Here is a 17872-nt window from a genome sequence, read left to right as displayed (position 1 = left end):
GGCATTACATATTACAGGGAAACCATTTTTGGGGGGACGTTATGTCTGACAGCTGTTTTTAATTAATTTTTGGGTGTGGAATCCAAACCTGATCTCAGTTTGTGTGCTTGTTCTATAAAAAAAGATATTGACATACAATGAAATATGACAGAAACAGGCATGACTGCATTGTTTATTTAATATGGTTACTAACTAATTACTAATTACTACTAATTACTGCAAGTAATTAACTGATTAGAAAAAAGAGGATGAGAGTGTGTAGTGGATTAATTTTTTTTTAAGACGTTCTCATAACATTAAATGTCCAAAAAATTAACACATAACAGGACCTGTTTAAATTTGGCGAGAATTTTTTTTTGATAAAAAAAGCCTTTTTATTTAAGCGATTAATCTCGATTAATCAAAATTCTAAAATGTGATTAATCTGATTAAAACATTTAATCGTATGACAGCTCTATTTTACTACATTTAGGCATCTGATAACAAGATATGCTGAACACACTCTTGACTTTTTTTGTGTGCATATGACATGGACTGGTTTGTTACTGAACACAAGTGGGGTTTCCATCCACACATTTTTATTCGAATTTTCAAAAAATTTGAAAATAAAACTGATTTGGAAACACAAAACATTTGAAAAAGGGCCCAACATACGCAAAAAAGTTTTTACGCTTGGAAGAGGTGGCTATTAAAGCATATCAAAAAAGGTAAATGAAGAATTTTGGCTATGGAAAGAGGTTTTATAAATAAATGCTAACAAGACCGGATACAAGTCGCAAGTTTTGACCGAATATTACGTCACACATAAATTTGTAGTCACAAAGCAATGTCGGACAATAAAGTACCATATGTTTGGGGAATGACGAAACAGAAATCTTTTTGGAATGAATTAAAGAAGCGAATATTAATGCAATTTTAGATGGAAAACAGCACACAAAAAAACGCTACAGTTGATCCAGAATAGAAAACTCATACGACACGGCGCAGTTGCTTCCTGTTTTTCTTCTTCTTTTAAATTACTGGTGGATTCCATCTCTATGGTGTATACCGTCACCTACAGCGGCGGAGTCCCCTCTCAATATTCACAAAAGAACAACAGAGAGAAACGGGCATACATCGCATGTCCGTTTTGCACATTTTCAGTAAATTTGCTTAAAAATTTTGAAAAAATTTGAATGAAACCTGACTACAGTCATGTATGTTTGAGGTGTGTTTGCATTGATGGAACAGAATAGAAAGCCATTGGCTGTGAATGTGTAAAAGTAGAGGGCAGGCAAGACAGAGATGCTTATTTGTTGTGATGGAGAGCTGATGCGAGTGGTCACGGCCAATTAGATGCAGAAGATCTTTGAGGGAAAGAGGTGGCAGGGCCTGTCCATTGTGCTGAGCAAGGTTAACAATGTCCAGCTCACCTGACATGGGCATCCAGTTGTTAGGAAAGATCAGATCATCCTCAGCTACCCAGGAAAATCTCCAGTACCCTTGAGGAATGCCAATCCGACCAGCCAATGACTCACCTGCAAAACAGGAAATGGTTACGTCAATATGCATTCAGTGTGCAATGTGGTTTGTTTCCTTGGCATTTCATCAGTGCAAACCTATTACTTACTGAAACAGCAAATACTTTAAAGTTTTTGTTAAGTGAAAGACACATCTTTGGCTTTGTTAACAAAACTTTTTATATAGGATTTTGTTCAATGATATCTAACGACATTATTGTTTTGAATCTTATAATATGCCAAAAAGATGTATCTTTACGTGTGTGAATCTCAATACAATCTGACTCTGATCTTCTAAACTCTGAGACTAAACAAGTATCACAAGAGTCAACTGGGGCCTATTATTGTCAAATCGATGGATGCAACTTTGTGTGTACCTTCTGTCTAAAGTTCCTACCATCATTTGCTCACCCGCTCTTTCTTTCAAGTCCGTTGATAATTAGTGGACAGTCACAGTCCAATAAACCACAGCCAAATAAGCAGATGCATTAATCAATCTGTTTAAATGAGCCTTAAAGAGGGGATTGATTGTAAACATTCTCTTCCATTGCCCTGAAAATAGCAGAAACTGTTTGGGCCAAGTTCTATTTCTCTGAGGTCTGACATTTGGAGCCGTAGTAGATCACATGACAATTATATTTGTCCAAGGTTATCCTTGGTGGTGTCTGAATTTGATCATAGCAAGAAAAATGGCTTGAAAGTTTTTAACATATTTTCTACAACTAATAAATGTATGCCCATCAAGAAATAGATCCACACCAGAATACTCCAAACTTCTGGGATAACTTTTTACAAATGTTTCTTTTGCCTCCTTGCCAAACTATAAGCATTACTGCATACAATATATAGTGTGAAGAAAACACCCAAACCTACTCATAGGCAATATATTTGGAACAACAATACGGGATATGATTTAAATTCATTGGTCAATGATCAAGCGGTTGATTTTAGGGATCAATTTATTGTTACTTTTTACATAGAGTATCCCCGCCCACAATAGCTGCTTTTCCATCAACAAGCCCAGGATCTTTGAGTCCTGGGTAAAGGAAGTTTTTTTTTTGTAAAAGTTCAGCAGGGAATTTATCATTTTTTGTTTCCACAGCGTCTTAAAGTTCTCGGTAATCAATTCAAATGAGTTTGATGACGTATGAGCCGATTTAAATTCCCCCACCCCCGCCCTCCACCCAAAATTTTAACAACCAGTCAGCCTTGGTCAGTGCATATGGAGGACCAAAACTGCCAAAATTCAAAATAAATAAATGAATAATACATAAACAAATGACTAAAAGTGAAAATAAAAATGGATCTAAAAAATATAATGCAAGATTAAAAAAATATATATATATAAAAATAAATGTAAAAATAAATAAAACAATTAATATACGAATATAATTAAATCTCAATCAATAAATAAAAACCCTCTGCTCTCTCGCTATATTTATTTATTTCATGCTGCAGACGCTCTGCCAGGACGAAATGTTATTTAATGATTGATATTTAATTCTATTTATATATTTATTTTTGTATTTTTTTCAACATTTATTTTTATATTCATTTTTATTTTTGAATCTGTTTTTTATTTTTGTATTTATTTTTACTTTTACTTATTTATGCATATCCGTATTTTTTTGTTGTTTTTATTTCCATTTATATGTATTTTTTTTGGATTTAATAAAAAAAATTGTTTTTTTGTATCCGTTTTTATTTGCACTTTTAGTCATTTATTTACTCATTTATTTTTTGCAGTTTTGGTCCTCCATAAGTGTAGCCCTTCCCCTCAAAGTTCCAGCTTGGCTCAGCAAGACCCTGCTGCTAAGATAGTACTCGGATGTCCCCTGGGGAATTTAATTACCCCGGGAATTTTTGTTGGTGGAAAAACGCGCAAACTGAATTTTACCAAGGTAAACGTGGTCCCACCTTAAAGGTACAGCAACTTATTGGAGCTTTTAGCCATGTTAAAATGCAAATTCCTCACCAAAACATCACCAAAGTGGTGTTTTCCTTCATTCGCTCCTCTATGAGAAATTCTAGGACTAGGTCATTCTGCTCTCCAAGCACCAGCTACTCCCAACCTGAGAAAAGTTGCTGTTGTCACTGTTTGATGTTATTAAGTGCGGATCCACCCCCGCATCGCCTCTGCGGACTAACCACACACCCACTTTCTCTGATACCTCCAGTGGAGAGTGACAAAAGTAGCCTTAATTAGTAAACATTATGTCCAAATGAATTCAAAGCAATCAATTTATCCTTCATATTTGCAATGCCAACTGTAAGACATTTGGCCGTCTAAAATCATTCTGGCTGACACTTGTTTAAACTACAAGTAAAACCTTTGCGCTGCTGAACCTAACTGAATAAATAGTGTAGTGGTTGGTACGATTGCCCTGTGAGTAGGAGGTACCTGGTTTGCAATCTACTCAAGTTATTTTTTTATTCCTTCTTCCTTCTTCTTTCCTCTCTCTTCTTCCCTCTCCTCCCCTCCACCTCCACAATTTATTGCAGCAAGGATCTGTTTTGTTTCAAATGTTTATTGAAGAATTGATAGCTTGAGTGGCCAAACGCTGAGATCCACCAGCAGGCAGCAGCCAGTTTGCTGGGGGCGCGGCAACCACAAGGGGAGTGGCGGGGTTTTACTTCCGCATTATAAATAACCAGCAAAACATCTAATATTTCTTAAAACATTGCATCGCCTTGGTGTCAAAGGTAAGATGTAATCATTATATGCCATAGTTAACTGTGGAAGGGTTTAAAATACCGTGATGTAATCCTTTTAATTGCAGATTTTTTTTGTTAAATTATTTTTCTCATTCTCTCTCACTGTTGTTTTTTTTTACAATCAATCTTGTGTATTGATCCTCAACTCAAGCATAGGCAAGGCAAATTAGTTTTCTTGATAAAGCACATTTCATACACAAGGCAATTCGATGTTTCCCACAAGCAGATACACAACACTTAGAAGCATTTACAATCACAACTAGCAACTGCAGAAGTAGCTGACCAAAATTACTAAAATAATTTAAATTGTTAACATTTAAACACCTTAAAGGCGACTTTTAAAACATTTAAAAGTAAAGAAATAAAAGTAGTTGCTTCTAAAATTACTAAAAGTCCATACTGTGTAATTGATTTCAACATGTTTATAAGACCTTAATCAAAGGTATAGATGAAAAAAATATATATATAGAAAAACGTTTTTAACCTGGATTTAAAAGTATTCATACTTGGTGCAGACTTCCCTTCTGTTGGCAATTTATTCAATCTGTGTGCAGCACAACAGAAAAATGCCACTTCACCGTGTTTGCTTTTACCTCTGGGCACCACTAGTTTCAGTCCTTCTGGGTTATTATTCAATCATCATTTCTTAAATGTATGTCTATGGTGGTCATAATATGTGGAACTAGGTGCAATCGAGGAATGGAAGAGAAAATCACCTGAAGGTACACTGCAGTAAAGCAATGCAGTGCTTTCAGCAGCCTTTGTTTCAAAAAGATCACAACTGGATGGTGAGCTGCAGTGAATGATCAGAGCTAATTGAAGTAAAAATGAGTGTGTGACGTTTTACACACTTGGATATTTATACACCTTGTCTTCCCACGTTTTGATTGTACTCTTTTTTTTCTTTGCCCATTGAACATTATTTCAAGATTTACCTTGGGATACATACATTACTTGCTAAATAAATGGATTACCTGTCCGCTCCAGTGATGCACTATTAAACAGTCATCAAAGTCTCACGCCTCCAAGTTAGGCAGCTGAGATTTGGATTGGCTGTCTACTCCCCATGATAAAATACCACATTGATTTCCATCAGAGCACCCCTCATGTTCACTAAGCATGAACTTCTACAGAATTCCAGTCACGTTGATCCACAAAACAAAATGCGCGCATTGTCACCTGCTCACACTTTCCATGAGACATCTCTACCAGTAAAACGGTTAGCGATCACCAACCTTTTTGAAATGGAGAGATACTTCTGGGTGCTGATTAAGACAAAGAGCTAACTATTTGATATACGCTTATGAAATTTGCTCAATTTACCTTACATTCACTCCCCAAAAAGTATGTATAAGTTTTTTTTTAATGCTAGAGCACGCAGAAGGCTTTGATACAGCTTCTGACATGAAGAGGTTGCAGAGTATAAGAGATCAGCCAAGGCCATGTTGCAACAAGCTCTTTTTGCCAGTGTTTTCAACAGGTTTGTGAATAATGATGAAACTTAGCTATATTCTAATGCTAATTACTACAAAACAAAAAACAGATACAAATATACATTTTTCCTGATCAAAGAAGAGACTCTAATGATTCTTTTGGTAGGTTCCATGTTTTTTTTTTTTTTATAGCAATAGAACAGAATATTCTGTGGACCTTGCAAAATCAGTCAGAATCCAGTAAAACAGCCGGGAGAGCAGAGGGTTGCTTCAGTGAAAATGGCTGAGAGTGAATGCGTTAATATGTTATTATTAACAAATATATTTTATGTGAAAACACTGATTATGTTCATGCTTTCCTCACAATAAGGAAATTTATTCATATCAATATGCATTTCAAAAACTCGTTGCCAGTGTTTATATTTTCAAATGATAACTTATACATTCCCACAAAATCAAAATGTCCCATCACTAGTGAGCTATTTTTCGAACATGCCCGCAGGCTACTCATGTGATCCTTTGGGGCTACCAGTTGGCAGCAACACATCCAGCACCATCATGATGAACACAGGGACCCCCCAAGGATGTGTGCTGAGTCCTCTCCTCTTCACTCTACTGACCCATGACTGCACTCCAGTTCCAACCTCATTAAGTTTGCGGATGATACAACTATGGTTGGTCTCAGGAGCGAGGTAAGCAGGCTGGCCATGTGGTGCAAAAACAACAATCTCCACCACCGGGCAGGAGACTGAGGAGTCTCCAGGCCAGAACCAGCAGGCTCAAAAACAGTTACTTGCACCAGACCAACTCCCTCCCTATTCTGTTATAACATCAACATGGTGTCTAATCATTTGCACTCTTTCCAAGGGTATAAAGATTAGATTAGTACCATTCAAAGTTTGATGAGGGTTAAGAAAGAGAGATGATAGACGTATATTTTACATCTGCATTTGTCAAAACATATTATAGTAGATTAATATTGTTGGCATGAACCCTGTATTGTAAACAAGTGGGAATTTGTCCTCAAATGTAGGACGCAGCTAATAAAATCAAGAGTACTGCCCATAAAACCTGACTTAAGGCTACCAATTACACAATCTGCACACTGAAATCCGGAAGAAAACACAGATTCCATCCTGCAGAGAGTGCCTATCATAACAAGGGACACGTAAAGTAACTGAGTCTCAGAAGCATTCAGACATACATTATAAATAGTTCAATCAGCTGTTCTTACTTAAAAAAAAAAAATCACTGAAGACTGACTGTCAGTGTTAAGGGTTTTTGACATTTCACTGAGACTGCAACCAGGTTCCATGGCGTATGATGAAATAAAAGCTAGACTTAACAGGTAACCTTGAAATACCACCACGCATGCCTTCGGGCCATCATTTAAAGACTTTGTTTATTTGTCATCTGTAAGAATATCAGTGAGGTCTTTCATGGCAGACACTAAATTAATTAGATAAGAAATGAATGGTAATGTCACAGTATGAAAAACATTATCAACAAGACAGAGCTGCAGGATGATGAAGACATCAACTGGGCTTCAGTAGTGCTCATTAAAGAAAATGATTTCATTGTCAGTACAAGCATAAAATAGGATCCCTAAAGAAAGCGGCTTGTCAGGAATTCGCCAAGGACACATAATGTGGTTAATCCACAGATGGTAAATTCACAGAAAAAAAAGTTCTCTGTCTAATTTGCAATGCTGTATAAAAAGTTTGTGACCACAGGGTGTCAGATTTAACGGCGGAACTACTAATTTAATATATTATGTAAGATTTTCTTCCTTGTACCGGCGTTTGCATTTCCTAATGAAAGCGAGCACAAAAGTAGTTTTATTTCACTTTAGGGCATTGAACCAAAAGATGGAAGCTAATACTGTGACATTACTAAGGTCAAACTGAATGAAGAACAAAATATATGTTGGTCTCTAGAGCTTTTGGGGGGAAATGCGTAGACCAGACTGCACGAGGTGTCGTCAATTGGACCATGCAGAATTCATTTAGGTATCTTTGTCCCGATTATGCCCCTTCCTGACCAAGGACGTCAGATTGTCCTTGACGTTGGGAAGGAGCCTCCAAATGTCTAGCTACAGCCCTGGAATGAGCCAGCCAAAGTGTGATCATGTGTTGCTCATGCATTGGTGACGAAAGCTGCTCGTCACTGCCAGAACTCGAGAATTGCACGACAAATTGACCATCAGCACTCAATACGTGCTGTCATATGCTTGACATTCTCACTCTGGCACACTGGCTGGCAGCCAGTTCAGGGTGTACCCTGCCTGTCGCCCAAAGACAGCTGGGATGGGATCCAGCACACCCGCAACCCTAGTAAGGATAAGCGGAACAGAAAATGGATGGATGGTCTTGGCCTTTAAAACATTGGAGAGGTTAAAAAAAGTGAATTAATAAATCAATAAAGAGATGTCTTTGAAGGAAAATAAACATGATTAATCACCATCCTCCTCCACATATTAATGTAAAACTGACTGGAATCTTTAAATCTACTCAGTTCCTTGATCCAAAAGCTTGCTTTCAACTGATTTATGATTTTTGCAGTTTTTTTCCTGGCACTCAGTGTTGCTCCTTTTTTCACACCAGTATTGGATGATTCTTAATCTGTGTGATTCCACTCCACCACAGCATGATTGCCTCGGACTGTGTATCATCTCTGCTGCATCCTAGCAGCTCTTCTAGTTACGGCGTGGCATTCAGAGCCATGACAGTCACCCTTTGTTCCTGACCCAGCTGGTCTCAGGCTACGCAGTTAATGCTACTCATTTGTACGGGCTGTGGAACAGTGGACCAGTTCTACAAGGTGCATAGAAGTTCGCCCAACTGTGGACTTGGAGAAGGCATTCAAATTGTGTCCTTTGAGGGGTTCTGTGGAGGGTTCTCCAGGGCTACTGGACCTTCTAATACAGACTGTTTTGTTTGTAAAAACAAAAAATACAAAATAGGGGTCAAAATTAGTGCATTATTTTTGAGTTAAGTTAAAGTTCCTTTAGCACCACTACATTTTTTAACGCACGATTAATGACCGCCCCTTACTTGTGAAGCCTGCACTGGGGGAGTTCCAGTCACAGTGCAGCAGACACGTTCACGTCAAAATTTAGCAGTAATTATTTTAATAATAATGCATATATTTGTGGAGACTGGGGTCAAGTTGTATTTTATAATTTCTAAAATGCAGAATGACTACATGGTAAAGATTAGATAGCTCTTAATATGAAAAGAAAAATGCACTGAGCTGTCACAGCGTCTTATAAATGCTATTATGCCATCTCGTGGCAGACAAAAATGACAAAAAACACACACAAAACACAAATCAATATCACACTCTCTTTTTTAAAGTACAGTAAAAAGATTTAATCTTAACAAAATTTATAAATTACTAGAAAATGCCATTTCTGGAGAAATTGTCTGTGAAGGCTGAATGAAAACCTGTGGAATAGATGGAAGAGCTCATGGCGTGAAATGGTGGAATATATTGAAGTTGGAATGAAGTGAATCGGATGAAAAATGTGGAAGTAAATGTGAAATGTAGAATCTCCCATTAAGAATGAGTGGGGAAAAGTAGGGTACAAAATGGGGAATTGTGAGTAAGGCGTAAATCCTGGGAATGAAAAAAATAAAAGTTGCCATGGCGTGAATATTGGGAATAGTTTGAAATTGGAACGGAGTGAATGGGATGAAAAATGTGGAAGTAAATATGAAATGTAGAATCTTCCATTAAAAAAAATAAAAATAGGGTACAAAATCAAAAATTGTGGGAAAGGCGTGAATATTTGGAATAAGAAAAATACACCCTAGAATGGCGTGAATTTTTGGAATATGTTAAAATTAGAATGAGGAGAATCGGCTGAATTATGTGGAAGTAGATAGATGCCGAAAAAGTGGGAAGTTTGAAGTATAGGAATAACATAATTCCACAGCCTTCACACAATTATGAAATGACTGTATCAATGACTAAAAGATGCAGCCATATTTCTATTAGTTTAACATTATTTTCCACGTTTGTTAACAAAAGTATGAAAGCTTAAAAAACAAATATTTATTGTAAATTGTTTTGTACATTTAGAACAGATATAAAATGTGTGATTAATTGTGAATTAACTAGTGTTGTTCCAATACCAATACTGGTATCGGCAGAGGCCCCGATACTGCATTAAAACTGTGGTATCGGTATCGGCAAGTACTAACAATACAATAACATACCGATACCATTAATTCCGACGCTAATTTAGGACTTTGGATGCAGCATCTTGTGTCTCGCTCATGCACGACTTTCTCTGATGTGTGATATGTTCACTGCGTGCCGAGCAAAGATATCCTATTGGCCCTTGAATGCTCTGAACCAATAGCAGGACAGCTTTTTCATGTTGAGAAAAAACAACAACGTAGGTATCGGTATGGTATCGACATCGGCCGATACTGCAAAGCTGGGTATCAGAATCGGTATCGGGGGCCAAAAAACGGTATCGGAACCACACTAGAGTTAACTATTGAAGTAATGCGATTAATTACAATTAACAACTTTAATCACCTGACGCCCCTAGTAAAAAAAAAAGTATATCTGTTTTTAGATTAATAGGATAAATATTCTACATTTAACAATTAGTCAAATAGATTTTTTTTGTCTCTGTTGTCTCATTCTATCACATAACGTCTCAATCAGGGCGCACAGACGAATCGACTCTCGTTAAAAGTCATGCTCAGTTAGTCCTCGTGGTGGCCGTGGTTCAGGGTGTAGAGACGGTCGTTCAGTAACCAGACGGTCGGCTGTTCGATCCCCGCTCTCCCCAAGTCGTGTGTTGTTGGGTCGTTGTGTCCTTGGGCAAGGCACTTCACACACATTACCTCCAGTGCTACTCACACTGGTGTATGGAAGGTGTGAATATTTGGTGGTGGTTGGCGGGGCCAAAGGCACACACTGGCAGCCACGCTTCCATCAGTCTGCCACAGGGCAGCTGTGGCTACTTAAGTAGCTTACCGCCACCACAGTGTGAATGTGTGAGTGCATGAATAATGTATCCATTCCATTGTAAAGCATCTTTGAGTGTCTAGAAAAGCGCTATATAAATATGATTATTACAAGGTAGGGTGTTGGTATGGCAGTGAACTCTGGCATCCATTAGCCAAAAATGTTAAAGGTTTACCCTTTAACAAGCCATTCACTGCCCCTGATGGGTATAGACTATATGACTTCAAAGATACATTAATTGAATTGGAATTGCATTGAAGGAGTTTTATAGTACAGGTAAACTCCCAGCCCGGGTCATTTCTGGTTCCATTCTCAAGCGATCAGTCACATATGGTCAACCCTTGTGACCGTATGAATGATGAAGTGTTAGATGAAGCAGAGACTGGTGATTATTTAGTAAGCGTGAGCCTGCTCCCCAGTGCACCACTGGAGTAACATTGTATTTACTTTTGGCTTTTAAAAACATTAAAATGCCTTTCATAATTAAAATGTCATATAATTTAGTTAAAACTCAACTTTATATTGCAATTTAACAACAACTGCCAGTGTAAGTAAAGTGCTGTACATAAAAGAAAAATAATTACACAATCATCCATCCATGCATTCTCTGCACCGCTTACCCTCACGAGGGTCATGGATGTACTGGAGCCTATCCTAGCTGACTGAAGACAATAATACAATCATAAATAACAGGTAAACTGTTGTATTCTAATGAAGATATATAAGAGCTTTTTTGACATTGGCATAAAGCAAACAGGAGTTGCCGCACAAAGATAATAGAATGATATAATGTTACTTGTGAATAGATAGATAGATAGATAGATAGATAGATAGATAGATAGATAGATAGATAGATAGATAGATTGTGTATGCTTTTACCCATACCATTTGTACACACGTCAAGGCAAAACAAGCATGAGGGAAACAAATTACGGTTGTATTTTTGTCCCGACTTGTGGTAAAAATAAAATAAAATAAAATAAATAATAGAAGATCAGATACAGGCTTGATTTCCATTTTTTCAATTTCCCATTTTTAAACGAGATAAGGTAAGGGCTTGTTTCTTAAAGGTGCGCTTGTTTCTTAAAGGTGCATTGTGGAATTAAAAATGTTTAGGTAAAGATTTTTCTACATCATGTATGCTCCACCAATGCCCAGATGAGTACAAAGACCCCTTGCATCTTTCCTACATTTGCTTGGGGGTAGGAAGGGTGGAGTGAAGGAATGGGGGGGTCGACGTCATGCTTGTCACCGCGGACATATAGTGTTAGCGTATGACACAATTGGGATGGAAACAAAAAAAACAAGAGATGACTTTGAGCACAGCCCAAACTCCACCCCAAACTCCTAGAAAACTGAAAAAACAACGTTTATTCTAGCCCACATTCTCACACACGCACGATGCACAAGCTTGACAAAGAGACTGTAATCTAAAAACAGTTGGGTCAAAAGTAACCCAATTATTGATCAAAAAGGGACCAATCCACTTCATGGGTCAATTTGACCCACCTTTTTGAGTTGTTTTATAAAAAATGACCCAATTTTTTGACCCAAGTAAAGGATCTAACCAATATTTATAAGTTGTTTTACACTCAAAGACTAATTTATTGACTCAAAGTTGGGTCAAATTGACCCAAGTAGAGGATCGATCATTATTTGACCCATAGTTGGGTTATTTTTTGACCCAACTGTTTTTAGAGTGTGCAGTTACACTTTAAGCCACAGGTGGTAAAAAAAAAAAAGACTGACAAACTCCACAATGCTTCTTTAAAGAAGACAGCAACGCTGCATCCCAGTGGACGGAGGAGGTATGGCTTTTCAACATGTGACTGTTTAGAACGGCTCTGTGTGTAAAATTAATATTTTCAAACAGTGTGATGTTTGTCTCAAAAATGAATGCAAATGCCTGCCGATCCACAAACGCACATTCAACAACATACAAGCAGAATTGAACATTTACAAATGAGAAAATCACGGATATACGTATGAATCTGTAAAGCACATGAAGATTGTGAACATGTTTGTGGATCTGGAAAAAATGTGAAAATCACGGCTGTAATTGTGGATCTCAAAAACACGTGAAAATCACAAATATATTTAGTTGAATCATTTCAAGAATGGGCGGCACGGTGGATGACTGGTTAGCACATCCGCCTCCCAGTGCAGAGGGCGTGAGATCAAGTCCGGGCTTCGGCCTTCCTGGGTGGAGTTTGCATGTTCTCCCCGTGCTTGTGTGGGTTTTCTCCGGGTGTTCCGGTTTCCTCCCACATTCCAAAGACATGCATGGCAGGTTAATTGAACAGTCTAAATTGTCCTTAGGTGTGATTGTGAGTGTGATGGTTGTTCGTCCCTGTGTGCCCTGCGATTGGCTGGCAACCAGTTCAGGGTGTACCCCGCCTACTGCCCGAAGCCAGCTGGGATAGGCTCCAGCACCACCCGCGACCCTTGTGAGGACAAGCGGTTAAGAAAATGGATGGATGGATGAATTTCGAGACTCATTTCTCCCCATACATTTCACAGATTTAAATGTGCGCTCGTATAAATAAACACAGGACTGGGATAGGAGTGGAAACTTGATAATAAGGAGACTGCAGAGGGCAGGTGAATTAAAAAGGACTCCTTCCCCATCGGACCAATCCTGTGAACAGTTCCCACCTGCGCTCAATCTACAAACATGCACACAGTGAGGAGAGGGGAAAACTACACAAATAATCATGCAAAACAGTTTCACAACAAGATTGTTAGGTCTCCAACCACAGACATCTTCAGATGCATAAAAAGGGCTCTCCGCATCCTCAAGCACCTAACTCACCCCACACACTCCCTCTTCCATCCTCTCCCCTCAGGTAGGAAACTATGGAGCACCTGGAGCACGACCACCTGGCTGAGGTACAGCTTCTTTCAGGACACTGCTCGGATGTTAAACTCAAATAAGTGCTCTGTAGTCCTGACATCAGCCACCCATGCCTACACAGTAAATTCTGTAGAGTAAATTTGACTCTATTTAGAGTGGGACCAAATAGACTCAGTTTTAGAGTAATATCTACACTTGGAAGAGAGTAAAATAAAGAATTGATCAAAATAAATAAAAGTCACTCAACGGTTGCGGAACGAACTCACGACCTTCAGGTTGGGAGACTGCCGAGCTACCCGCTGAGCCACGCAGCTCCTGCTGTGTGTTAGTATATCGCTCGCTGAAATCTTCCTAACTCTAGAGTGGGACCAAATAGTTTAACATCGTTTTTGGTCTCTTGGAGATAAGCAAACAGTAGGAGGGGCATAGCTCAGGTGGTAGTGTGGCAGTCTCCCAAACCAAAGGCCGTGAGTTCGTTCCTCAACCCTTGAGTGACTTTTATTTACCCCCCCCCCAATTCTTTATTTTATTCTCTTCCAAATGTAAATATTAGCCTACTCTAAAACTGAGTGTATTTGGTCCCACTCTAGTCAAATTTACTCCGCAGAATTGACTGTGTATGTTGAACATTTGCAATCACATGCAATTCAAGCCTCTCACATTTTTATTCAATTGCAACATTTGCATTTTTGCACATGCTCAAACTTCAATAAAAATGTTGACATTTATGTTATCTTATTTTGTTATTCTATTTGTATTATATTCTCATTTATACAAGTCTTGGGGCATAGTGGGTTAACCTGGGACTTCGTGTAGCACATTTCATGCCATATCATGTGGAAATGTATGTTGGTATGACAGTAAAATTCCTTAAATCTTGGAAGTAATGATAGGGTGTCATAACAAGAGAGATTGCAGAATTGCGTCTGTCTCATAAAACATTGCTATTTCTTGGCGAAGGACAAATGGGAGAAGAATTTAGGAAGCGTGAAATGCGAGACTTGGACAGCGACAGACTTCACTGATAATGAAATCGACAGACCTGGAAGTCTTCCACTTTATCTGATGTTGGATTGGAACTTGCAGTCAGATCTATTGTCTACGGAAAGAGCAGCTCCCCTTATATCTCCTCAGCCTCAGCACATCCCCACCACCACCCACTCCAGAAATGGGATCATCAAATTTGTAGATGATACCACCGTCGTGAGGCTCAACTCTGAATGAGTATGCTTATCTGGATGAGCTAAAGCGGCTGTTTCTGTAGCGTCGAGACAACAATGCTGTCTTCAGCGCCACCAAAACCAAGCAGAATATCATCCGCTAAACTCCTGAGGGTTGTCACAGCCACCCATAAAACTATTACCTATACACTCTGTGGAAGCCTTTAACAGTCCTTGCTGTCTAAAAAAGCAATGATTTCAGCTCAGATATTTCCTGTTTCTGGAAGAAGATTTGAAACACTTAAAGCTGAGCAAACAACTAAAAAAATAAAGTAGATTTGTGATTAAATGGTTAAGGTCTACTGATTGTATAAGGCAAAAAGTACAGTGGTGCTATTTTGATTTATGTTTTCATTAAAAAGAAAACTTTCTGCTGTATTCATCTGATTTTCCTGTATGTTTAGTTAATTTTTTTTTTTACACGTGTCATAATAATACCAATTGTGATCATTATGGTTTTGTACTAAATAAACATTTTTGATTTTGCATAAAGTTATCATAAAATGTGATTTGATCTTCATGCAAGTTGAAACCACAGTCGGCTTAAATGATCACCACAGAACATTATATGTTTTCATGTTTTTATTGGCCACACCATGTCAACTTTCACAGTGCAGGGTGAAAATGTGACATTTTGTTCATGTATCGTATTTCAGGGTGGAAAAAGTTCTTCCTGGAAATTCTTATAGGAGGTATATTGACGTGCACCCTCGTGGATCTTTTCAGGGATGATGATGATGGCGACATCATAATTTTTTCTTCCTTCCCATCTACATTTCTGTGCAATCATTTGCAGTGTAGGACAGTGCCTTGCCAAAGGCAGTTGTTTTGTATCCACATTTTGCAAAGGTTATTTTGCTAATTTCAGTAAAAGCGGTCAACCATCTCACACCTCATTATTTCATCCAAAAACATCACATCTAACCAGACAGGTTGATTATTGATTTCCAACATAAACATAAACACAAAAAAAATAATATTAAAATAACCAATGCGGAACCAGCTTTATTGCAATCACATTTATTTACAGAGGTAAATGAAAATGAAGCAAAGTGCATCTGTTGAAGACGATATCATTACCACTAGATATTAAATACTATATAATCAGCCAGACAGGTGAAACCTAATGATGAATACTATTTGCAGAACTAATAGAGGAAAAACTGCTTGCTCATACATTTATAAAATATATTGCATATAATTATTGGCATGGGGCGTATATAAGTTGTGAAAATGTGTGTAAGGTCCATTGCAGGCCATTGCAACACGGCAGGTAGCACTCTAAAACTCTGTGATCTATATAATCTATATGTAATTTTACACGTCCAATTTTCTGTTAGAATTGTGTGCAGATAAAAAATATATATAGCAAAATTGTCTTACCAAGCTCTCCTACTTTCAGCTTAATTAAATGCTTAATCTCAAGGCTTTTACAACTTCCACGTCTTTTACGATAATGACTTTCTTTTCTAATGAGCCACGAAGGAGAGCTATTTGGAGGATAACAAACGACAACCTGATTGCGATATACTGTGGAAGAAACCTATTGATAATAGTCTACATTGTAATTGAATTTAGCATAACAAAGATTCACATTACTCTCATTACTTTATCATAGCTTAAGCTGTGTTCATTATTGCTTATTATTATCTGCTATATAAGTTATTATCCATGGTTGACAGCACTAGGTTTTGTACCAAAACTGTAAAACAAACGGATAAATAAAAAATACTTTGGTCATTTTGATATGTATAAAATGACAGCTCATGAAGAAAAATATATAGATATAATAAGTCAGAAGAAGGATCATCAAGTGTGCTACAGAACATGCATTGGACAGCAACAATATTCATTTCATGCTGATATATCAATTTCAATATCAATTCATAATATCAATTTCATGTTGATTTCATGAATGTTAAATAATTATAAAATACCCTCAAAATAACATAAGCCCAATACCAGACGGTGATGTAACACAGTGGCAAACATCCAACCCCCCAAAAAATGTTGTGTAATCAATTGAAAATAGGTTGAAAATGATTGGGTTTTGTATTTTCACCCAGCCCTGCGACTCAAAGACTGTAACTTGGGACAGATCTGGCTGTTTCTATATTTATGTACTACTCTGGATTTCTGATTCCATTACTTCTCTCAATTCTTACGCAGACTTTTTCATGCTCTCAGATATTTCAGGATATCAATCTTTCTTGCAGCCTCCAGGATCATTGTGAATTTATTAACAATGACTGAGTGAGCACCTGACAGGGCTTCCATGACTGGCAGGAAGTGGGAACCTTTGGACAGGCCAGTCATTAGTGTGGAGTCCTATCAAAGGAAAATATAAGGCAGTGCTATTTTCTTAAATTTTTCTGGTGGAAAACTTGGATCAGACATATCAGAAATGTTATTTGATGTTCAGTGGTTGCATGATTTGGAGAGAAGGACAGTAGGAAATCATCCAATGCAGTCATGGGCTTTTATCTAGAAGTGGTGTTCCGTTATCAGAAATCTGTCCATCCATCCGTCCATTAATTCATCCATCTGTCCATTCTTCCATCCATCCAAATTATCAACCTTGAAGCACTTTCTTCTTCTTCTTTAGTTTAACTATTGCCTTGCCGGCTTTATGTGCCATCTTATGATGGCACACTTATCGTTTGAACACTTTATTGAACAACGAAAATTACAAACTGGACAAAACCCAAATACTAATTTCAATCATCCAGGGACGTGCTATCTGTTGGGAACATGTGGTACTGCACCCATCCCACTCATTTCTATGTGGAGGACATCTTTTCACCTCAACTTTTGAACCCAATTGCCACTCCCTCATTTTCAGGTGAAAAAAGTGATTTAATTCGATGAAAAGGCAAGATACTAGGATATACAAAAATACTAAAACAAAGTCCAAACCAATACTATCAAAACCAACAAAAACAAAAACAAAGGCAAACGGCAATGAGGACATGAACCGACAAGGACTGAAAGAAAGCTGTAAACTAATGCTGCATTCTAGGATGGTGGGAAGTCAGACATATCCCACTTGGATTCTCCCAGTTCTGACCTCAAAGCGTTCAAGGAAAACGTAAACAAAGATGTCTGAATGCAATAAACAGTTTGTTGTTCTTATGCAGTCATTATAAACCACGTTGCAATACATGA

At 37.8% G+C, this 17872-nt stretch overlaps 1 protein-coding gene across 3 annotated transcripts in view; it reads right to left on the bottom strand.

The window, feature by feature from the left end:
* The window catches only part of alk (ALK receptor tyrosine kinase), a 365934-nt gene that overhangs the window by 214261 nt on the left and 133801 nt on the right, over positions 1-17872 (bottom strand). For 2 of the 3 annotated variants that reach the window (XM_086094285.1, XM_086094286.1), the window contains exon 2: positions 1413-1517. The exons of the other annotated variant lie outside the window; for it this stretch is intronic. In XM_086094285.1, coding sequence (XP_085950411.1) covers positions 1413-1517 — 105 coding nt within the window. The remainder of the gene's footprint in view (positions 1-1412; positions 1518-17872) is intronic. 3 annotated transcript variants of the gene reach the window in all.

Source organism: Leptonotus elevatus, chromosome 14, assembly GCF_054856555.1.
Source record: "Leptonotus elevatus isolate MCC_2025b chromosome 14, RoL_Lele_1.0, whole genome shotgun sequence".
In the NCBI taxonomy this organism is placed as follows: Eukaryota; Metazoa; Chordata; class Actinopteri; order Syngnathiformes; family Syngnathidae; genus Leptonotus; species Leptonotus elevatus.
This window is presented reverse-complemented; position numbering and strand designations above follow the sequence as displayed.